This window comes from Pituophis catenifer, unplaced genomic scaffold (genome assembly GCF_029215685.1).
Source record: "Pituophis catenifer annectens isolate HBS135680 unplaced genomic scaffold, rPitCat1.0.hap2 SCAF_1, whole genome shotgun sequence".
Taxonomy (NCBI): domain Eukaryota; kingdom Metazoa; phylum Chordata; class Lepidosauria; order Squamata; family Colubridae; genus Pituophis; species Pituophis catenifer.
The window spans coordinates 168058330-168082907 of record NW_027256881.1 but is presented as its reverse complement, the minus strand read 5'-3'; the positions used below and the strand labels follow the sequence as shown (position 1 = coordinate 168082907).

Genomic DNA, 24578 nt, shown 5'->3' with positions numbered 1-24578 from the left:
TTCAGGCTGTTTTTCGGGCCAAAAATGGCCTAAAAAATAGCCTGAAAATGGCCCAGAAAACAGCTGAGAATAGCTCGGAAAACGACCTGAAAAATGACCTGGGTTTTTTGCCATTTTTGGGGCTGTTTTCCAGCACTCCGGCGACCGCGAAGACCAGCTGGCCTGAGTGCATGTGCGCGCTAGAAATCAGAAGAGCAGCTGGTGAAGGCGCACGTGCTCTGTGTGCCACCTCTGGCATGTGTGCCAAAGGTTCGCCATCACGGGTCTAGAATATAAAGTGAAGGGTCTAGGATAAAAACTTGTGTTCAAAAATTACATTCAAATAATTGTTTTTTATTTCATGAGTTGAAGCTAACTTTTGAAAACTGTATAGGAATCACTTTTGTTTCTTCTTCCAAGTATTTTCCTGCAAGTGCAAGGTCTACTTTTTTTGGATCAAATGAGTGTTGATCTATTGGTGGAGAAAGGAATTGACAACCATCTTGTCACCTGAGCCTGATGTCATAGGTTGAGAAAGATCCAAAGTCATCCAGCCAGCAATCAAGTGGAATTAGAATTCAGGTTTAACCACCAAGCCAAACTGGTTCTCTCTGTCTAAAGAATTATGTTTAGAGCATTTAAGCCTAGACCCCCAGTCAGTATTTCGGTTTTTGAAATTATTTTATACTTGTAATTACAAGTTGTCCGTGACTTAACAAATGTTTGCTAAACAATGATTCAAATTAACAACAACCTCTGAAAGTCAGTTATGACCTACTACAGGGGTGAAATGCTCCTAGTTCGGACCGGATTGCCCGATCCGGTAGCGATGGCAGCGGGTGGTTTGGAGAACCTGTAGCAAAAATCCCTGCCTGCCCCCCCTCCCCCCATGTCCAACTGAGCCGTGCGATCATCAGAGCCTTTTTTTTTTTACTTTTAAAAGCATTTTTTCTACAACCTCTTCGGCCGAAAAAATGCTTTTAAAAGTAAAAAAAAAAGCCTCTGATGATCGTGCAGCTCAGCTGGGATCGTCAGAGCCTTTTAAAAGCATTTTTTCGGCTGAAGAGGTTGTAAAAAAAATGCTTTTAAAAGTTTAAAAAAAAAAAGAAAGTTGGCCACGCCCACCCAGTCATATTACCCCCCACCAAGCCATGCCCACAGAACCAATAGTAATAAATTTTACATTTCACCACTGACCTACTATCATTCCACTCCAATGGTCACATGATTTCAATTTGGGCACGTGGCAGTCGACCCACATTTATGACCAGTTGCAGCATCACATTGTCATATGATCACAATTTGCAATTTTCCTGCCAAACAACAGCAAATTTACGATCAGTTAAACTAGATTTTCCCTTACAATTGTGTGAGTCAACTTACGACTGCAGTAAAAATGGTTGCAAAATTGGGTCCTGTAATGTGATAACTCAATTTACCACTGCAACAACTTATAACAGAAATCTGTTCACGATTGTGATCAAAAGTCAAGGATTATCTTTAGTCAAAAAGTTTAGTTTATGTGAATATTTGTATTACTTGCAAAATCCAGAGTATTGGTGTAAATCTCTCTATCCTGCTATTATGTTTGTTTTTATAAACATTTGCACACTGCCTATTGCATATGTGTTGGGTAGTTTATAAGAATATAGTAAAACGTATGTGCACACCTTCAGAATCACTTCCCAAGAAGAGCACATGAGGAAGATTGATTGAAATTTTCTGAAGGTTACAGTTTCAGAGGATCTCCAAGTTCATCACCAAAATTTTGAATTGGACCTGAAAAATCAGTAACCAATGCTAAGTCTTTTACCACCAGTTAGCAGAAAGACCATTATATTCTTGACCAGCTGCAGCTTCTGTGTCATTTTCAAAGGCAACCCCATGTTGCAGTTTCTTAACAATGATGTAATTAGTTATTGTCCTCCCAGCCTCCTGGGATGTACTTGGCATGTAGTTGGCATATCAGTCAAAGCTGGTCTGGAGCTGTGAAGCCAAAATAAATTCTAACGAATTAAAACATCTATTCCATAATCAATATTCTTGTTTCAACAGATAACTGCAACATCAGCAGTTTTACCAATATCCAGATGATAAAAGTGCATTTCTCTTGCAAAATGTTAGCTAACAATGAGGTGGGCTTGAATAAGAATAAAGTCCTGATAAAGTAGTCATGTAAAAAAGAGTTCTATAGTTTTATGTATCAAGACATAATAAAAAATGATCTGTTCATTAGCAGTTTTAAAAGTATGCAAATACAAACTTAGATGAACATCTGTCATCATTTATTTTACAAAAAGAACATCATTACACTGTCATTAATTATTTTACAAAAAGAAAGGCAAAATGGAGAAGCCATGTGTGAAAAACTAAGTACATCTTATGATTCAGTAGCTTGCAGAGTGATCTGTAGCAGCAATAACTTGAAGTAATCATTTTCTGTATGTCTCTTACATTGTTGTGGAGGAATTTTGGCCCATTCTTCTTTACAACATTGCTTCAGTTCATTTGTTTATCCACAACTCCCTTGAGGTCCCGCCACAGCATTTCAATCGAATTGAGGTCTGAACTTTGACTGGGCCATTGCAACACCTTGGTTCTTTTCTTTTTTAGCTATTATGTTATAGATTTGCTGGTGTGCTTGGGATTGTTGTCCTGTTGCATGATCCAGTGTCGACCAAGTTTTAGCTGTTGGACAGATCGCTTCACATTTGACTCTAGAATACTTTGGTATACAGTTGATGGTCCACTCAATGACTGCAAGATGTCCAAAGTATGGCTGCAAAATAAGCCCAAATCTCCCCACCACCATGTTTGACAGTTGGTTTGAGATGTTGTGCAGATATGCTGTGTTTGGTTTTCACCAAAACATGGCATCATGCATTATGGCCAGACATCTCTATTTTGATCTGTCCTAAGGACAGAAGTCTTGTGATTTGTTCAGATGCAAACCAGAGCCGTGTTGCCATGTTCTTTTTAGCGAGAAGAGACTTTTTCCTGACAACTCTTCCAAACAAACTATACTTGTTTAGACTAATCTTTTTGTAATTGCGCTGTCAAGACCTTTAACATTTAACAGGCTAACTGAGGCCTGTGGAGTCTGAGTTGTAACTCTTGGATTTTTTGCAGCTTCTCTGAGCATTGTACAGTCTGACCTTGGAGAGAATTTGCTGAGACGAATGGTACATCCAATCCTGGGAAGATTGGCAACTGTCTTGAATGTTTTCCACTTGCGAATAGTCTTCCTCATTGTAGAATGATGGATTTTAAATTGATGGGAAATGGTCTTATAATGGAATAACAGACCGTGGAGATCTTCAGTTGGGACGGAGCTGGGACACCCAAGCTGCTGGCGGCGGTGGCAGGAGCCACTGAGCAGCCATGATCTCCCCTCCCCAGCCAGCCAACCTTGCCTGACCTACTACCTAGCTAGCGGGCCTGCCCGTGCAAAGCCTCGCCACTCTTCTCGTCCTCATCCTCCCTGCTCAAGCAGCGGCAGGGTCTGTGGGACAATGAAATTTCACATTTCTTCCCTGGCGCAGCAAGCTCCAGCAGCCTGGATGTGGGTGTGAGGGGCCTGGACCCCCATGAAATTGAAGGCTTCATTCCTGCCTCCAAACAGTAAGGCCGCTGTGGAATCAGCTGCACAAAGGAACCAACAGAGTCCATGGCCCGGGTGCGCTGCTCGCTTGCATGCGCTGGCCTTACTGTTTGAGGGCAGGAATTAAGCATTCAACTGAATGAGGAGGCACCGTGGGGCCAGGCCCCTTGCACCTGCATCCAGCCCACCAGTGCTCGCCGCACCAGGGGAGAAGAGGAGGAAGAGGACAAAAGCCGTGAGGCTTTGCGCCAGGCAGGCAGGCAGGCAGGAAATAGGTCAGCGAAGCTGGCTGGCTGGCTGGGGAGGGGGGATCATGACTGCTCAGGTGCCTCCCACCGCCACCACCAGCAGCTTGGGTGCCCCAGCTGCGTCTGAGCTGAAGAAAGCAGAGGAGCAGCAGCAGGATTGTCCTAAAAGATAGCTCTGTTTCCAAGGACCCCATTTGCATGCAGATGCGCATTTGCATGCAGGTGGGGTCCACGGGACAATGGGGTCTCATTCCTCCCCTGGCAAAGCAAATTCTGGCAGGCTGGATGTGGGTGTGAGGAGCCTGACCCCACAGTGCCTTCACTCAGTTGAAGGCTTCATTCCTGCAGGAATGAAGTCAGGCCTGCTCACGCGATCAAGCAGTGCACCTGGGACAGCGTTGGTTCCTGCTCCCTTCCTATTCCAGTGACCCTCCTGGCTCCGGCCATGGGGTTGTTGAAGGAGCTCTATCCACAGCAGATTTTAGCAGGCAAGGAGCGTCCCTGCCACAGCTGTGGTGGAAAGGAGTTCGGGGAGAGGAGCAGGAAACAGGCACTGCAACACTTTTCACGCTGAGAATGAAAGTTTCTGGGTCCCTGATTCTCTGTGAAAGAGGATGGGTGCCTAAACCTGCGCCATATTATGGCAACCAGGAGCATCCATTCTCGGCATGAAAAGCATTTCCAAGCCAACTCTTCTCTTCCTCCCTCAAAGTCAAAGAAACAGCAGCAGGGAGGAGACAGATCTTGGCAAGGTAAGTGAGTCTGGTGTGGCAGGAAGGGAGGGAGAAGCATGATGTATCTTAGTGGGTTGGGGAGGCCTTGAGGCCTGTTCCATAACTAGCCCCCCCCCCATGGCCTTCCCCACCCTGAGATACAGTATTTCATGTGCACTTAACAAAAGGTGCATTAGATTATCATTAGCGAATGTGTGTACTTTGGTATCCATGAATTGTGAGCTCTTAGAAAGTATCCCCTCCTTTTGTGTTGCAAACAGCCATTTCCAGTGGGGAAAACAGGACAAAGCAAGTGGGGAAAAATATTTCCCTTTGCTATATTTCCAGTCTGAATAAGACCATGGCAGTGCCCCTTTTAAGGATTATGTATTAATAGAAAATAAACTAACTTACCTCAGTTCCTAAACACTAAAGCTGTTGCACATAAAAAACAGAGGAGCTGTGATCAACTATCATAGACACCATTTTGACAATTTTGCTGTACTGTGGTCTGTGGACACCCTCACTAAATGCAAGCATGGGATAAACTGAGCCTGGTTTGTTCTCAGTCTTTTAAGTGACCACAAACTACTAACAAAAGTGGCATTTGATCCCAAGGCAAGGAGGCATTGAGAAATGTTTCCCGTTTTGCATTTGAGCATCTAAGAAGGGACAGGAAAGGAGAAAGGGAAAAAGGAAAGATAAAGAAAAAGAAGAAAAGAGGGGAAGAGCACAAGGAAGGAAAAAGAAGGAAAGAGGGGAAGGAAGAAGAAAGAAAGGAGAATGAAGAGGGAAGGAAAAATAAAAGGGAAAAGGGAAGGAAGGAAGGAAGGATCCCGCAGCCCCACCCAGGCCAGCATAGGTGTTCCCTGACACGAGTGATGTCAATCTGGCCACAGCCACCCCAGCCCCCCACAACTCTGATGCGACCCTCAACGAAATCAAATTTGACACTCCTGGTCTATATCATTCTGGACAAATGACTGTCTAATCTCTTCTTAAAAACCTCTAGTGACGAAGCACCAACAATTTCTGAAGGCAAGCTGTTCTACTGGTTAATTGTTCTCACTGTCTGGAAATTTCTAATTCGTTCTAGGTTGGTTCTGTCCTTGATTAGTTTCCATCCATTGCTTTTTGTCCTGTCTTCTGGTGCTTTGGAAAATAGGTTGACCCCTGCTCCCCTTTTCTTTATGGCAGTCCCTCAAATATTGGAACACTACTGTCATCTCAGTCCTTCTTTTCACTAGATTCATACCTAATTCCCACAACCGTTCTTGATATGTTTTAGCATCCAGGCTCCTAATCATTTTGTTGATCTTCTCTGCACTCTTTCCAGAGTCTGAACATCTATTTTATATTGTGGCAACCAAAACAGGATGCAGCACACTGTTGGCTTATATTTAAGTGGTTGTCTACTAGGACTCCTAGATCTTTCTTGCAGTTGCTGCTATTGAGCCAGGTTCCATCTATTCTATACCTGTACATTTGGTTTTTCTTGCCTAAGTGTAAAACCTTACTTTTCAATAGTTTACAAACCATTGAATTTCATTTTGTTGTCGTGTTTCCCCGAAAATAAGACAGGGTCTTATTTTCTTTTGACCTAAGTGCTTGGCTTTATTTCTGGGTAGGTCTTGTTTTTTTTGAGGTGCAGGAGGCACAAGCTCACCATACCTGGGGGTGTCTGTGTGCATGTGAGTGAGAAAGAGAGAGAGAGAGAGAGAGGGAGGGAGGGAGAGAGAGAGAGAGAGAGAGAGAGAGAGAGAGAGAGAGAGAGAGAGAGAGAGATCTGATCTAACCCTAGCCCCCACCCCTCTGAAGGCAACCACATCCCTCCACTAACCTGCTTTCCAGCTCTGTTCTCTGTCTGTGCGACTATCGTAAAAAAAAAAAACCAGAAATTCAGATTTTCCAACTTCTCACACACAAAAAAAAGATCTCGCGGTGGGAAGGTTTTTTTTACTGTACTGATAGTCCCATAGACTACTTTTCTTCCCCTTCATGTGGCAGTGGAGAGTGGAGCTGGAAAGCAGGTTAGTGGAGCAATATGGCTACCTTGGGAGGGGTAGGGGGGTTAGGGATCTTTCTCTCTCTCTGTCTCTCTCTTTCACACACCCACACACATACACACACACACACACACAAACACACACCGTCCTTTCCTTGGGAGCTCTGCACAGATGTACATCCCAGGATTGCAAAGTTGAAGGCTTCGGATAGAGCATTTGGGGGATATGGGTCTGTGCTGTGATCCCAAGTAAAGAACAGTCACCAGGAAAACGGGGAGGATTTTGCCTCTTATCCTGTTCTCAATCTGTGCTGAGCAGAACAGGGTGAGAGGCAGGAAAATCCCCCCTCCCATTTTCAAGCTGTTCGCAAAAACGCCCCATTCCGAGCCTTCAGAATATTCCAGGATTGCAACATTGAAGGCTCGGAATGGGGCGTTTTTGTGAATGGCTTGAAAATGGGGAGGGGGGATTTTCCTGCCTCTTACCCTGTTCTGAAGCTCAGCACAGACTGAGAACAGGATAAGAGGCAGGAAAATCCCCCCTCCTGATTTTCAAGCCATTCGCAAAAATGCCCCATTCCAAGCCTTCAGCATATTCTAGGATTGCAACAAGGTGGTGGCAGTGGCAGCAGGACACATCAGGACAGCACCAGCCAGCCGCTCATCAGTAGGCCACTCTCCTGGCTGGGTCTGGCAGCGAGCAGCATTGGCAGGCAACGAGATGCGCGACGGAACAGAACAGGGTGGCAGCGGCGACGGAACTTCCGGCGGCAGACCAACACAGCCACTCGTCAGCTGCGGCTGTGCACGCACTTCCAGCCATTCTTTCCAGGACTCTGCACCATGCTGTCAGCCTGACCACACTGCTAGGTTTTCTAGGGTTTGCAGAAGAAGCCTCCACAAGGCATGTTCCTTCCTTTCACCCCCCCCCCGAGAAAATGGCGGGGACCGGCTGTGCAGGCACTTCAAAGGCCTTATTTTGGGGGGAAGGCTTATTTTAGTGCATGCGCTCAAAAGCCCGTTTGGACTTATTATCCAGAGAGGTCTTAGTTTCAGGGAAACACGGTAGATAGGGCCCAGTGTTAAATGTGTCTGGAGCTTAACCCTATTTTCTGGGGTGTTTGCTATTCTTGCCAGCTTAGTGTCATCTGCAAATTTGATGTTCTCCTTTCTATTCCCTCATGTAAATTGTTTATAAAGATATTGAAGGGTACTGGGCCTAAGACAGAACCCTGGGGTATCCCACTAGATGTAGTACCATTAAGGACTACATGTTGTGTACGGTTTGTCAGCCAGTTATAAATCCATCTGGTGGTGGTATTGTCTAGGCCACATTCTTCTAACTTACTGTCGGATCTCAGTTCACTCTGAGCCTTAATTTTTCTGACTTTGCAGATTCAGGCTATTTGTTGGTGTTTTGCCTTAGATATGTGTCCATCTTTCCATTTTAAAAAAATATTTATCCTTATAATCCTTCCCAGCGACAATTGCTTCTCTAAGATCTTTGCTGAAGTCTTTCCTCTTTGGCATTGTGTTAAGACGCAGTCAGTGTTAGAGACCAAGAAATTCTTAAAACTTTGGCTTTTATAGAGGTAGTCATACTTGCTAATGATCAATTGGTTAACAGCACTTGATTAACAGCACTTCGCTTCTATTTAGCCTTTTCATACCTATGAAAGCAGTAAAGGTGTACTTAGTTTGTTACAGATGGATTTTTGATTTCTTTTTGTAAAATAAATGATGATATGGTGTAACATGTTGTGTCTGATGTTGTATTTACCTGCTTTTAAGACCTGCTAAGGACCAGATGATTTTAGTATGTTCTGATACATAAAACCATAGAACTCAGAGGGTTTACTTTCTTTTTCACATTATTGTAGTAGCTTGCCTTGTATTACTCCGTAAAAAATTAAGAGATTTTTTTCCAGTTTTAAACTCTGTTCTTTTTTTAAACTAACAGCAATAGTAAGCAAACTCTAGAATACAATAGGCCTGTGAAATAGATCTGGAAAATGAGTGTTTCACTCCTCAAATTTAGAAAACTTAAATTTCTAAATTTAAGAAATGTAGAAAAGTTTGCATAATATAGAGCTAAAGAAAACAGTTTTTGTTGTTTTAGAAATGCTTTCTTCATATGTCATCAGGATAGTTCTCCAAATAAAAATGGATCTATGTAGTCTCCACCTCAGGCAAATGGGCACAACAATCCAACATATGCATGCCTCCTGATATTTATATACAGCTGTTATGTTCTTATATTTGTTCACCACCTGAAATCACTGTATGTGAGAAATGAGCAGTTTCTAAATTTAATCAATAAATAAATATCACAAATGATGTACCTATTCCTTCAAAGAAAATGCAGCACTATCCAGGTATATTTTCTGCTCTTGGCAAGAAAAAGAAGGTGGAAAATAAGTGGCATTTTTCATCATGCTAAATCATGATTTAACATATCTCAGCCAGCCCAAAATATTATCTTAAAACAATATTTTGTATATCTTCAACAACAATAATAATGGTTGTGCCCTATTTTCTATTAACATTGTAAGAACTGCGGTGGTGCAATGGTTAGAATGCAGCTGACTAATTCTGCTGACTGCCAGCAGTTCAATTCTAATTGGCTCAAGGTTGATTCAGCTTTCCATCCTTCCGAGGTCAGTAAAATGACAACCCAGATTGTTGGGGGCCATATGCTAGATCCATAAACCATTTAGAAAGGGCTGTAAAGCACTATATAAGTATAAAGTAATATGAATATATAGTATTGCTATTGTTATTGCTACTTTCTTGTTTAAATATCAGAAGTTCTGGAATTGATGGAAATAAAATAAATTGGACTCCAAAAAGTTAGAACTTTTTATTTTCTCTTAGCACTGTTAATAAAACTGTGTTTACATTTTTATTCTGAAATTTGCTATTTCAAATTATACTTTTCCATATGCATATATAAATTATAAATAACATATCTTTATGCAACTTTATAGAGAAATAAGATTATTGGGGAATTTGTTCACCTTGTCAGTAGAAGTAAGATTGTAGCCTGAATTAATGCATATCCTTTGATGCAGGCCTTGTATATGACACCTTGATGCTGAAACACCAGTGCGTTTGTGGAAACACAAACAGTCATCCAGAACATGCAGGGAGAATCCAAAGCATTTGGTCACGGCTTCAGGAAACAGGTCTTCGTAGCAAGTGTGAGGTAATAGATAAACTAATAGAATGGAGGGACAGTGGCTTTGGCAGCTTAATTTCTAGATGTTACAGCAGAAATTTCTGAACTACATCACTACTGACCATAGTTGTTTTACATGTAAATTATCAAAGAAAGAGAAGTGTTTTCTGTTTTTCCAGGTATATTTTTAAATGTTTTATTCTATGATTCAAATCCTAGACTTGAAAGAAACAATTTAGGTTAGGGGTTGGCAACCTTCTTCAACTTATGGTGCAGAAGCTATACTGCCACTTTTCTGGGAGACTTATTGCTCTTCCCACACTGAGATGGCTGATTAAGCCATTGACAAAATGACTGCTGAGAAGACAATGGTCCCAATGCCTTGCACGGACTAGGTGAATATATTTCTTTTGGGACCATGGATGATACTGGGTGTCAGGCCACAGGTTGCCAACTCCTACTCATGCATATGAGATTAAAGCATCTGTGCCAATTGATTCATCTCACCCTCCATATGAATACAGGTAGTGAAAAGAAAACCCATACCTCTCCCAATTACTAGTTCCATGGTTGAATTGGTCTTATATTTCAATAATTCAATTATTGAATTTCTGCCATTTGAAAATTCCATTTTCAAGAAGTCACTGCCAGTAAATTCGTTGACAGTGAGGAAATGCATTAGAGATTTTAGTTTCATGCCAATTTGAAGACTTCTTTTGATGTAATATTTGCCGAGTTATTCGGTAAGTGTTGTGATTCAATTAGATAAAATCACTTTCAGTTTATGAGGCCTGAATATATAGACAAGATGGTTATGGTTGTCTACCCTATGATATGCTCCCTTGACCCAGGGATGAAATGCTACCAGTTCGGGCTGGTTCGTAAAAAAAAAAAATGGAAAAAAAAAGTTCCGACAATCAGCTGAGTGACACGTGATCGTTGGAACTGGTTTTTTTTACTTTTTAAGCATTTTTTTACTACCAGTTTGGATGAATAGGTAGTAAAAAAATGCTTTAAAAAAGTAAAAAAAAGCTCGGACGATTACGTGGCACGGCTGTGATCGTCTCAGCCTTTTCTTTTTTTTTTTTTTTTTTACTTTTTTACCTATTTGCCCAAACTGGTAGTAAAAAAATGCTTTAAATAGATAAAAAAATGATTCCTGGGAACCTTTTTCTTACTTTTTAAAGCATTTTTTACTACCTGTTAGGTAGTAAAAAATGCTTTAAAAAAGTAAAAAAAAAAAAAAAAAAGGTTCCGACGATCGTGCGGCACAGCTGTGATCGTCGGGACCTTTTTTTGTTTACGTTTTGTTTAGCATTTTTTACTACCTATTCGCCCGAACCAGTAGTAAAAAGTGCTTTAAAAAGTTTTTAAAAACATTCCCAAGATCTTGCGGCACAGCTGATTACCCTCTCCGCTGTTCTACTTACCTTCCCAAGCCTCCTTTTGGCACATATTACACACGCCCATGCAGCATGCGTGCGAACTGTGTCTGCTCATGTGCTTGGTGTGCAATGCTCATGCACTTGGCAAGCAGCATGCATGTGCAGCCAGCAAACAGGTAGCAAACTGGTTGAGATTTCACCACTGCCTTGACCCTCCCTAATTTGGCTCATTGGAACCAGCTGGGGGAGGCTTGAGGGGGGGTCTTCCCTAGATCCAGAGGACTTTGTCAACTATTGTCCAGTTACTGGGGAGTTTATTTGGGACGGGTGCTTGAGAGGGTGATAATTATGCAGCTTTATATATATTTGGAAGACACTATTTATGCCAGCCCTTTCAATCTGCTCAGCCTGATCTGGGTACATAATCAGCTATGGTGTAGATCAGGGGTGTCAAACTCAAGGCCTGGGGGTTGGATTCAGACCGCCGGGTGCTTAGATCTGGCCCGCGGGACTGCCCTGGAAAGAGCAAAGGACTGGCTCGTGGTGCTTCTGCCAGTGAAAACAGAGCTCGCAAGGGCCATGCGTGCCCCCACCACCACCAAATTTTATTTTCGTTGGCAGAGGGTTGCAGGATGCCATCGCAGCTGAAAACGGAGCTTGGGAGCCCGTTTTTGCTGGCAGAGTGCTCAGGCCACCACAGGTGCCTCCAACACGAGTGACTTCGAGCTGGCCATGCCCACCCTGGCCCCTTGAGGTCAAACACAACCCTGATGCAGCCCTTAATGAAATTGAGTTTGACACCCCTGGTGTAGATGAACTCTTGCAGAACAGACAGGAGTATATGACTGTTGAACCTGCTTGATTTCACAATAGATTTTAATCATGGTATTTTGTAGACCATCTCTGTGAGGGAGGTAAGGATTGGGAGCACTTGTTTAAAATGTTTCCAATACTACTTCAAGGATAGTCTAAGAAGTCTTAGTCTTGATGGCTGTAGTGTACAACCTGGCAGCTACGCTATGGTGTCCCACAACATATCATTTTGTCCCCTATGCTATTTAACATACATTTGTATGTAGTTTTTGCCACTGTAGGATCACATGATGGCTAGGAGTGTCTGTTGTCATCTTTAGCTGATATAGTAACTACACTGTTTCCTACAGAAAAAGTTAACAGCCTCTCTGTTACTGTGAACAGCCTTCATATTTAGATTATTTTTAAGTGGGGCTATTTTTAACATTTTTCTGGAAGTTGTAGCCGCTTATAGAATATAACTAATAGATTGCTGTGGGGCAACTGGCTACTCACATGCAAATGCACTGGCTGTCAGTGAGTGGCCAAACCAGGTTTATGACTTATAATTCATAAATAACTTGGGACCAGAATGCTGGTCAAATTGTCCCTTCCTTCCATTTCCAATAAACAGATTTCTTTATTTCAGCTCCTTATCAAGCTCCCTATTCAGTGACATTGGGTCCCTTATATTTCTTTCTAACATTGTTTGTGACTGCACTATGATTTCTATTCCCCTTCAAGAAGTTCCAGCTGGCTATTACACCTTTAAGGTTTTAATGGGATCTTCCTTATTGATTTTATTTAATCAATCTTGATTGATTAAAATTGGGCCTTCTAACATTCATGGTTTGACTTTGACTGTTTTTATCAAACATTTTTGTTAAAAATTAAGAAGCCTAACAAATGCACCAAAGGTAGTGCCACTGGATACATGTTCAGGTAAGTTCAATCCTAATGGTGGTGCTATTTCACTCCTATCTTATGTCTTTCACTTTGAAACAAGGTGCACTCATTTAAACCTAATGTTACACTGGTGAAATTCTGAATTGTGTATTTTATATGATAAACATATAAAATAGTATTTCATAAAGGCTAAGAAACTCCCTTTTCTCTTAATTGCAATTAAGTACAAGGTGGCAGTACAATACCACCTCCTTCCTTCCCCAGTGTACCCTTGGTGAAGTTTATTTCAGATAATACAATTGGCATAAACATTTCTGCCAATTTCTAAATAGAGCAGCTGTATGAAAACATCAGAGGTGGTATAAATGTCCTTGGTCTTTCATCTACATTTGGGTTAAGGATTGTTTTTCCTTGGAATATTAGATGATAGGAAATAGCTTTCATTCATTCCCTTATGGAGAGTGGGAACCTTGGCTTTTAAAGGGGATTTTTCTATTCTAGACATCTGTAAGGTGTCTTCCATTTATGCATTCAGCAAATTTTATAAAACTGACCATGCATTTTCTTCTAACAGCTTTTGTCCAGAAGATTCTTTAGAAATTCTGGGATTAAAGTCCCTGATCTTGTTCTGCCACCCTTAATTTTTCTATTATGTCTGTAATGTCTTTTTTGGAAACTTTGGAAAAAATGTACACTTTCTATAATTTCTCTTCTAGAAACCTCTAGAAGGGATTAGGATGGCATGGAGGTTAATAGCCATTTGTTTGTGTAATTCTGATGTGGGTAATATGGGCATTTCCTCCTCCTGACAGAGGTGGTCTTGCCTTATAAGTACCAGAAGAAAGTACCATCTAAGTCAAAGAATGTCCACCTCACTCCATGAGGTTCCTAGAACAAAAATTTGTGGTAAGAATATTCTTGTTTTTCTGTCTCTGAAACAGCAAGCATCCTAAAATTCTTTCTTTTGCATACAATTGTTCAAAATTTCAGAATTAAAATAGAGAAGTTTTGTGAAGTCAGTGCATTTCTAATGTAATCTCTTTGGTCAGTGACATTTGTGTACACCTTTATTTATATTTTTCTATTTGGGATGCTGCTTTTTCATCAAGGGAAATGGAATTTCACTGCTTCCTTTTCTCCTGTAGTGTATCCGTGGAAGAAAAGCAACTCTAGAAGAATTACAGACTGTGCATTCAGAAGCACACACATTGATTTATGGTACTAACCCTCTGAACAGACAGAAATTGGACACCAGGAAACTGTTAGGTACAGAAAATGTTACCTGCTTTCCAGTTGTTCATTTTGATTTGGGAATCTATAGAAATAAAGCTCACTTAATCTAAGAATCCAGATCTTGTATGTTTTGGTACATTCTACTTGACAAGCTTTCCCATAAAGGCATGCTTTTTGCAATTTATTTTTCCTTTTAGGGGCGTTTTATTTATACATGGTACTCGTCATTGAATTGAAAATCATACACAATATGCAGGTATATTTTTCTCCTGTTAAAACAAGAGTCGTATGTCACATCAAATGACTTTTAGTATTGAGCTGGACTGGGCTTTTATAGTCATATGTTTCAGAGTTTCCCAAGCTTCTTGAGTTGAGCTCCCCTTTAAGATTTTCATCCATGGGATCCTTCCCAAGCTTTCTCGGAGTTTGTCAAAATCCACTCTTTTAAAGTCTAAGACACTGGTTTGATTATGTTCTGTTGCTTGAATCTTTATTGTATTGACTTCTAATATAACATGGTCACTCTCCCCCAAAATTCTTGCAACTTCAATCCCCTCTATCACTTCTTTTCTATTAATGAGCCTCTCCGTCACACTTTTGATTTTTGCAGTCAACACACTTCCCTTAAAAAATTGTCTGATCTACAAATTGTTGGTTTTGTTCCTCTAAGTCAGGGGTGTCAAATTTCATTGAAGGCCGGATCAGCATTATGGTCTCCCTCAAAGGGCCAAGTGGGTGTGGCAAGGTGGTCACGTGACTGGGTGGCCATGGCCCACTCAACATCGCTCACATCAAGGGGCATCTGTGATGGGCCAGTCAAGGCTGGAAGGGGTGATCCAGGGTGAACACCAAAGCTTGGGAGGCCAGCAGAGCATCGGTGCTTGCGCACAGCTGGGGAGGGTCCTGGGGAGGTCAAATGGTGCTGGGGCATTGTGGGGTGGCAGCCGAACTGCCTGTTTGGTTTTAGGCTGGAGTCCAGTAGCAGAGGCAACAGCAGTGGGGAGAGGTCAAAATGGGAAGCCCCTGCCCACTGCTGTCTGCCCATTGCCCGTGGCAGCTAGCCCTAGAATCACTGCTTTGGTCATCTTTGGAGTCACTGTGGATGAGCTCCCAGTGCCAACCTATCTTTAGCCTTATTGGTTTGGTGAGGAGTGTGGCAGGCCCCCCGCCATCAGCGACCCATTGACCTGCTCGAACCGTATGGGCTGGGTCATGGTTTTTGTCCTGATCCCCAATTTTAGGACCGTGGGCAGGCTGATCAGGCAGCCAGTGCAGCCCGTGTCTATAATGACTTCCACCTCCTCATGTGCCTGCTTTTGGCACCACTAGCTTCAACTGGATAGCGAATGGGTGGATAGCTTCCCTTATTGGTCGTCCTCACCCTCATCATCGCTGTCATAGAGCGTGGGCAGCCGAGGTCGCAGAGCCAGAATTCCCTCTTCCCCCCTTGGGGGAAGGAGATCTCAATGGCTTGGCAGGTGAATTTTCCTCTTTCTGTTGCTTTTCAGAGTGGCTTCTTCAATTTAGCTGGCTCGTGGTTTTTCCCTTTTGGTTGTGGAGCCGGGGCCAGGCATTCAGCCACCTGGTGGCCATGATGGCTGCAGCGGAAACACTTGATGGGCTGCCTTGAGGTCCCCCTTGGCTGACTTCAGCTTGGCAGGGTCTGGGTCGCCGGCCAAATTGGTGCCTCTTGGGTTAGTTTTTTGGCTTCCTCTTGGTGGATCCGCACTTCTTGTGCGAGTTGAGTTCGAGGTCCATGGCCATTGCCATACAGTACTACTCATGGATGCAATCGGGGACCCCTCGAGAGAGCATGTGTGAAGTAGATCTGGGTCTAGGCCTTCTTTAAAGAAGTAGACCAGGAGTTGTTCCGGCCAGTGCCGCTGTCAGTTTTGGAAGACAATTTTCTTGTTTGCTTCTTAACTGCCACATATTTTAGCTGGGGAAGTTGGGAGGGGTTGTTGTTGGAGCGGTAGAAAGTTAGTCATAACAACATTCCATATTCAAGGACTTTTGCCTGCACCTGATGGAGACCGCCTGAAGATTGTATCCAGTTGAGTGTGAAGAGTTGATTGGACAATGTGATGAAATTGTGGGTGTGGGGCAAGGCTGTGACTGTCAGCTGGGTGTGGAAAACCTGCAAGCTTTCAGATTCGGGTTTTCCCAGATGTGCCAACATGACATCTCTAATAAATTGGAACTTTGAGGAACATCAGGCCTCAGAGCTTTATTTTGTTGGGGGTGTTCCTTGGAACCCTGACAGCCGCAGCTTCCCAGCAACTCTTCTAAATTCCCTGACATACCCTTTGGCAGGTGACCCTTCTGCTTGATTTCGCGGATTCCCACTTCAGCTTGCTGGGCTTGGGACTTATCTTGGAATCTAGCCATCAGCTCCTACAGGAAGGTATCAGTGTTTCCCAGCCTTGTGTATCTTCGTTGTGGAGCTGAGTCATCCACATTCAGTCACTTCCCCCTCTAGGTTTGCAGATATGGCTCGGACCATGGTTTGATTGGTGGGGTAGCTAGAGCCATGGTCGTCAATGTGAGCACCTGGTTCAGAAAGAATGCAAGTTTTTCCAGATCTCCATCAAAGGTGGCTTTGATCAGTGGTGGAGTTGAGGGGCAGGCGGGGAAGCGACCACAAGGGACTGCTGTGGCGCCCCAGTCAGGGCCCACTGTGCTTGGACCCAGCTGTGCCCGTGGTAGTAAGCCCAGCCAGGAGGCACTCGTCACGCTGGCTGTTGGTGCAGGTAGCCAAGCAGGCTTGGCCTTCTCGGCAGGCTTCGCCACAGTCCAGGGCTTGACTGTGCTGAAGAGACCAGCAGGGGACTGGATGGTCAGGCTGTTGGAATGGAGGCTTGATCTCGTCGGGGAGGAAATGTCAGGGTCGGCTGCTTCAGGATCACTCTGGCTCGCTCAACCCGGCATGCTTGCCCTAAGCTCTCAAGGCTCATCCTGTCAAACCTCTCCAGTAAACCCTCTAAGGCCGGGGTCCCCAACCTTTTGGACCTCAGGGACCACCAAGTTCATAATTTTAAATCCCGCAGACCACTAATACGAATCCAGTACGTCGCTTGCTGAAGCGCCTGGACTCCCAGTGATAGGATGGGGTCCTTCAGGCACTCTCCTTCCTCTCCCACCCTCATTCTCTCTCCCCTCTCTCCCCCACACATTCTCTCTTATTCTCTCTTTCTCTCTCCCCCCTCTCTCTCTCTCCCCCACTCTCTCTTCTCATTCTTATTCTCTCTCTCTCTCTGATTCTCTCTTTCATTCTCTCTCTTTCTCTCTCTCTCTCATTTCTTTTCCCCCTCTTTCTCTCTCTCATCTCTCTTTCTCTCTCCCCCTCTTTCTCCCTCTCTCTCTCTATCCCACCCCCCTTGCACCATTACCTCATTCCGGCCAGCGAGGGCTGTGCTGCAAAATTGCAAGTTGCACGAACCTCCCTCTACGGCAGAGATTTACAGCTCCACTATGAGCTGCCTGGCCAGAGCTCTAGTCACAGGACTGGCCATTGCTCATCCTGGAGCAGCTCCTCCACCCGGGTGTGCCTGCAGACCATCAAAATTTTCTCCAGTTGGTGACCACTGCTCTAAGGTCTGGCTGTGGAATACCATCTGAAATCTCCAGTTCCCAGATTCATCCAGCTCCAGAGATCCCTTCTCCCTCCATTGGAGAACAGTGGCCATCGGCTCTCGCATCGAGGTCACTGGGAAGTTTCTCGCCAGTTCCGGGACCGAGCCTCGGTGTCTGAAGTCCTCCTCCACCTAGTACAGGTCCCCGGTGGTTGACCATTTTGCTCAAACTTTCAGCTGGGTCACCATTTGAAAGGTGATCTCTGCCACCAGCACCACCACCTGCTGGCTTTCCATGGGGGTCTGCAAGCCCTCAAGGGGGGGGGGCGCACTGGGGCCCGAGACTTCCTCTTCCCGCTGTCAGCATTGAAAGCCATATTAGACTGGAAGCTTCCATGCTGCCACCTTCTCATGTGTGGGAAAGTAGGAGGGGGGATTTAGTAGAGGGGTTGTTTGTAGACATAATAACATTTTTCCTGTTGGTCAAGGTCAGAGCGATCCGGCATCTGGAGAAGGAGTGGTCGGGGTGCTGAGTCGAGATGGGACAGACATTGATTGGAGCATGTGATGGACTGAGGAGTGAGGGGATGGTTTTGGGGGTTTTGATTTACTGAGGGAGAACCCGGACCTTTCAGATTTGGGTTTTCCCAGATGTGCCAGTTTACCTATTCTAGTAAAGAGAACTTTGGAAAATGCTTGCTTCCGTGTCTGTACTCGGAGTTAGGGTTTTCTGGAATGCTGACATTAACCCGAATCCCTCTTAAAGCCTAACAGCATCCCGAAAGGGGGCTGTCGGGGGTACTGAACCCCAGCATCTACCTAAACCTCGGGTAGTGTGAAGACTCAGTGGAGGAGAAAGGAGAAATCATAGAGGGGGTGTGGGGACGGATGCTCAAGGATTTACCGACTCCTTTCTTTCTCCTTCTGAAGAAATGGTGCAAGCCATAGAGGCTGCAGAGGAAGCCCGAAGGCTGGGGACTCGGCCCAAGGCATCAGATTCCTGGAAGAGTTGCCAGTCTGAAAAGAATTTCCTCCCAACGAGGCTAGCAGAGATGAAGCCCCCCCCCTTTCAATTAAAGTGAAACTGGTGGTGCCAGAGACAGGGAAGCAAGCAGAACTGCCAGCAATAATAGATACTGGCTGCACCAAATGTCTAATTGGACTTCCACTTGTTGAACAACTGGGGGATCAGAACATCAGCCTTAAAGCACCTAATTAAATTTCACCAGGTAGATGGAATGTTAATTGGAGAGATCCATTGGCCCATTACCCCCTGCACCTCATCCTAAGGTGCAGCCTACCCATAAAGGCCAGTTGCCTGAACCAGCTGCGACCAGCTGCAACAAGCCTGGAGGCTTGTTCAGACAAGCCTCCAGGTGAACCCCAGATTCCTAAGGTATATATAGACTTAGCTGAAGCGTTCAGTGAGGAGGAATGTAACTTCCTCCCCCCCCTCATCGGCCCACAGATTGCGTCATCAAATTAGAACCAAGAGCCAGATTGCCAAAACCCAGGATGTATTCCATGACATCGGCTGAAATGACCGAGTTGAGGAAGTACATTGACACAAACCTAGCCAGAGGATTCATCAAGCTTGCGAAATCCAGGGTGGCCGCCCCCGTATTGTTCAAAGAAAAAGATGGGGGGCTGAGATTGTGTGTTGATTTTCATAATATCAATGCAGTTTGCATACAACACACCTACCTCCTACCATTAACGAAAGACTTGCTGAACCACTTGTCAAAGGGCAAGATTTTCACCAAGCTAGATCTAAGGGAAACCTACTACCTGGTTCACATAAAAGAGGGAGACAAATGGAAGACTGCTTTTAACTGCCCCCTGGGCAGCTTCCAATTCCGGGTCATGCCTTTTGGACTCCAAGGGGCTCCCGCAGTCTTCATGCAACTGATCAACGAAGTTTTGCATGAGCACTTGTATAAGTGGGTCCTTGTTTACCTCGACATTCTTATATTCAGCGAAAATATGGAAGAACATGTCAAATTAGTCAGACAAGTGCTCAAAAATATCCTAGCAGCAAAACTTTATACAAAGCTGTCAAAATGCGAGTTCCATAAGGAGTCCTTGGACTACCTGGGATACAGGGTGTCAAATCAAGGAATCGAAATGGACCCGGGGAAGGTGAAGGCAGTTCTCAACTGGCAACCCCCATGAACCCGTAAGCAACTTCAAAGCTTCCTAGGGTTTACAAACTTTTACAGACAATTCATCCCTTCCTTCGCTGAAGTTGCTCTCCCCTTGATAGAATTGCTAAAAACCGGTCCGTGTCCCACCAAGCCAACCCTTAGCTTGGACAATGGACTGTCAAAAATCCTTTGAACAATTAAAACGCCTATTCGCAGTGGAGCCAATCCTACAGCACCCTGACCCAAATAAATCATTTGTGGTTCAGGCGGACGTGAGTGATGTGGTGGTGGCTGCTATTCTACTGCAAAGAAACGGCCAAAATGAACTAATGCCATGTGCTTACGTATTGAGAAAGTTAACAGACCTTGAGTGCAGATGGGTGGTATGGGAGAAAGAAGCTTTTGCAGTGCGATGGGCTCTCCTATCCTGGAGACACTTCCTAGAGGGGGTTAAGGAGCTTTTTGAAGTGTGGACTGACCACAAAAACCTCGAGGTGCTGAAGACCCCAAGAAAGCTTTCCCCCAAACAGGTTCGCTGGGGTCAGTATTTCAAATGCTTTAACTTTAACCTGAAATACATTCCGGGGGGGAGGGGGGGAAGAACCTGTTAGCTGATGCTCTCTCCCATAAGCCCCAGTTTGACAGCTGACGTGAAGAGATAGTTTAAGCCATGATCTCGGAAACTCAGCCAGCTGCCCAAGCCTGCACCAGAGCGCCATGGTTCCAACCTCCCTGAAGACAAGTTGACAGCAGGGCTAAAAGCGGCGCTCTCAAATGATTCCTGGTTCAAGGAAAACCAGATGGACCTAACCCTAAGAGAGGGGTTGGCATGGAAGGGGAGTAAGATTTATGTGCCCCTGGTGCTAAAGGAGTCATGATTCTCAACTAGGGGGCCACTTTGGATTTTTAAAAACCCTTCATTTGACTAGGAGATAATTCTGGTGGCCAGAGATGAAAGCTGATGTGGAAGACTATGTGAAAAGCTGCGCCACCTGCGCCACAATGAAGTCCAAACAAGGGAAGCCCCCTGGGCTTCTCCAGACTGTGGCCGAACCCACCAAGCCCTGGGAGGAGATTGCAATGGACTTCATAGTTGAGCTCCCTGGCAATGGAGGAACGAGGTGATTTGGACTGTCATTGATTTATTCTCCTAGCAAGCACACTTCACTGTCTGCAACGGACTACCATCGGCCAGGAAACTGGCAAAGCTTTTTGTGAAACATATCTACAGACTCCATGGGGTTCCAAGGAGAATAATATCAGATCAAGGGTTCCAGTTTACCACTAAGTTCTGGAAAGAGTTTCTACAGTCCATTGGGTCGTCCCAGGGGTTTAGCTCAGCTTTCCACCCATCGACTAACGGATTGGCTGAAAAATTGAACTCAATGGTGGGACAATACATTAGATGTTATGTAAATTATCAACAAGAAAACTGGGTGGACTTACTACCGTTCGCAGAAGTGGCTTATAATGCAGTATACAGCAGTACTCTTTTTCAGATAACTATGGGCATGGATTTTGTGCTGATGCCTGAGTTGCCTAGAGAGCCACCCACTTCCATGTCCCTAACAGAATGGATGACCTCATTGAAAAGGGGTTGGGAGAATACTAAGAAAGCTTTAGCTGAATCAGCGGAAAAATATAAGGCCCAGACCGAGAAACGCTGGTCTCTCCAACCACCTTTCTGAATAGGAGATAAGGTGTATTTATCAACCAAGTACTTAAGATTGAGGTTACCTAGCAAGACGTTTGGACCCAAATTCATAGGTCCCTTCCCTATAGTGAAAGTGATTAACCCAGTGACTGTCCAACTTGGCTTCCCTCACCTATTAGGGAAAATACATCCAGTTTTCCACAATAGCTTATTGAAACCAACAAGAGAATCTAACTTAAGGCCCATGCCAGCTGCTCCCCCCCCCATTTGGTAGTGCAAGTACCAAAGTCACTCATTATGAAGTGAAGAAGATCCTTGACTCTAGACTCTACAGGAGTCACTTACAATATTTGGTACACTGGAAAGGGTACCCATTATCTGAAGCTACTTCGGTGAAAAGTTGGGATGTGAATGCTGATACTCTAGTGAAACAATTTCATGATAAGTTTCCTGAGAAACCAAAAGGTCCACCGAGGGGAGGGGGGAAGGGAGAGGAGGTTAAGGGGTCCTGTACAAGGTGTTAATCCCTTCTTTTGTATTTGTCTCTTTTATTTTCAGGATGTGTTTTTTTCTGCAGGGGGGGGGACCCCTGTCAGCGTTGGAAGTCATATTATGTCGGAAGCTTCCATGCTGCCACCTTCTCATGTGTGGGAAAGTAGGAGGGGGGATATAGTAGAGGGGTTGTTTGTAGACATAATAGCATTCTTCCTGTTGGTCAAGGTCAGGGCGATCCGGCATCTGGAGAAGGAGTGGTCAGGGTGCTGAGTCGAGATGGGACGGAGGTTGATTGGAGCATGTGATCAACTGAGGAGTGAGGGAATGGTTTGGGGGTTTTTTATTTACTGAGGGAGAACCCGGACCTTTCAGATTCAGGTTTTCCCAGATGTGCCAGTTTACTTATTCTAGTAAAGAGAACTTTGAAAAATGCTTGCTTCCGCGTCTTTACTCGGAGTTGGGGTTTTCTGGAACGTTGACACCCGCTTCTCCATCTCTGCAATAATCCATGAGTCTTTTGTGCTCCCTTGGTAGATCGGGTGAGCAGCCGGGGCTCAGGACCCTGGAGGCTCTGGTTAGCCTGGAGCGTTAAGGGGGAGTCAGTTTAATGTCAGCGTTCCAAGTAATGCACCCATAGAAAGCAGAATTCTGAGGCAGGTTCTCAAAGAACAATTTATTGGATACATCGTATTGTCACAACTGGTGAAAACTGACTCTGAAAGTTCCCACGGTGTTCACCTAATTAAAAAATGAAAGTTCCCCTTCCCCTTCCTTCATCAGTCACATTGTCCAATAGAGGTGCTGGCTGGTTGCTTGGTTACTCCACTCCTTCTCTCCCCAGCACTTGTTGGAATGTCTTTGGTTCCCACAAGAAAACTTTTTGTTTTGACTACAAACCCCAGCTACCTATTTTCCCCCTCCCTGTCTCTTCTTCTGTCTTGTGGCAACCCTGAAGCCTCAAAAATGGCCTCAGCTAGATTCGCTTCAGGGGCAGGCACTGGGCACAAGCTTTCCAATGGGGACAGGGGCTGTCCCAGTAAAAGGGAAGCGTTGCCAGTCTCTCCCCCTCCTCTCGTCCCTTTCTGAGCCTGGCCTTGCAGCCTGGCTTCCCTTTCACTGGGACCGCCCCCTCCCCCACGTGGGAAAGCCACGGCCATCAGCACTGCTGCCAAACTCTCTCCCTGGCCCATGGGGCCACCCTGGAAACAGCAAAGGGTTGGCGTCACCTTGGCCCAGTCCAGGCCGATTGTGCACTGATCTACAACTTGTGGCTGTCATCTGGGCCTGAATGCAGTTGGCCTTAGAGCTAACCCATTCAACTGCCCTGGAGCCTGTGAGAGACCATCTCTCGCTCTTGCCCTCTGGGTGTCAGGTTTCGGTGCTATCTTGAATAAACTTCATTCTCAAACGCAAACTCTAATGAATCACTTTTATTTTAAGAATAGCCGAGTCCGACATTCCTGATTTCATTTTGCAGCCAAACTGGCCCCTCCTTCCAACCCCCTCCTCTTCCGCACTCCAACCCCAATGTCCCATTGGCCATCATGCAGATCCATCTCTACCTCCCGGCACGTTCTTTTCACAGGAATGTAGCCCCCCTCCTCGTCTCCCAGGAAACACTATCTGTACATACAAAACTAGGTAAAAGTTCATCTTGTTATGTCAGCGCTGGAAGAGAGCCTAATTTGGAACGCTGACATCCGGCCCCTCTCCCTTCACTTCTGCAACATCACCTATCCCATAGGGAAAACACAACAAGATTAGTCTCATCAGCCCCTCCCTGGCTGTGCACCCCCCCCTCCCGGCTTTCCCGGGTGGTCTGCATGGAATTTTGCTATAAGGCGATCAGCTTGGATGTTTGCGCTCTTCACCCAGGAAGCCTCTGACAATGGGTAACCCTTCCATTTAATTAAGTACTGAAGGCGCCCCCTGTGCCATCTTGAATCAAGAATCCGCTGCACTTCGTAGTGCGTTTGGCCCCCAACAACCAGGGGCCCAGGGGGTTCACGTGGCGTTGGCCTTAAAGTAGACCCCACTACAGGTTTTAGAAGGCTACTGTGAAAAACGGGGTGAATTTTCCCCAAAAGCCGTGGCAACTGCAATTGCACTGTAACGGGGTTGATTATTTTTATTATAGGAAATGGTCCTATAAATTTTGGGCCCAATTTCCTGCTCGGGAGTCTAAGTCTCAAGTACTTGGTGGAGAGGTAAACTTTCTCTCCCAGCTGAAATGGTGTTTGGGGAGTTCGGTGCTTGTCTGCTTGGTCCTTATAAGATTGAGCCGCCTTTGCCAGCGCCCTCTTAACATTTTCCCAAGTTTGTCTCAACATTGCCATCCAGTCGGTCAAACTGACTGAGGAAGGGGGCTCCCTCGGGTATTCTGGCATGGGAACAAAATCCATGCCACTCACTATTTTGAACGGGGTTAGCCCCGTGCTGCTGTGGACAGCATTATTATATGCAACCTCCGCAAAAGATAGGAGGTCTGCCCAATTGGACTGCTGGTAGTCGACGTAGCATCTTAAATACTGTTCTATCATAGCGTTCAGTCTTTCTGCCCCCCCATTGGTGCTCGGGTGAAATGCTGAGCTGAGCCCTTGGGATGAACCTATGGATCGTAGAAACTCCCTCCAGAACTTTGCTGTGAACTGGACCCCTCTGTCGGAAATGATT

The 24578-nt window shown here is 44.9% G+C and overlaps 1 protein-coding gene across 1 annotated transcript in view; it reads left to right on the top strand.

Moving 5' to 3' along the window:
• Positions 1-24578, top strand: part of HDAC4 (histone deacetylase 4) — a 423752-nt gene that overhangs the window by 307923 nt on the left and 91251 nt on the right. Inside the window, exons 14-15 of the mRNA XM_070933431.1 lie at positions 9618-9751; positions 13953-14073. Coding sequence (XP_070789532.1) covers positions 9618-9751; positions 13953-14073 — 255 coding nt within the window. The remainder of the gene's footprint in view (positions 1-9617; positions 9752-13952; positions 14074-24578) is intronic.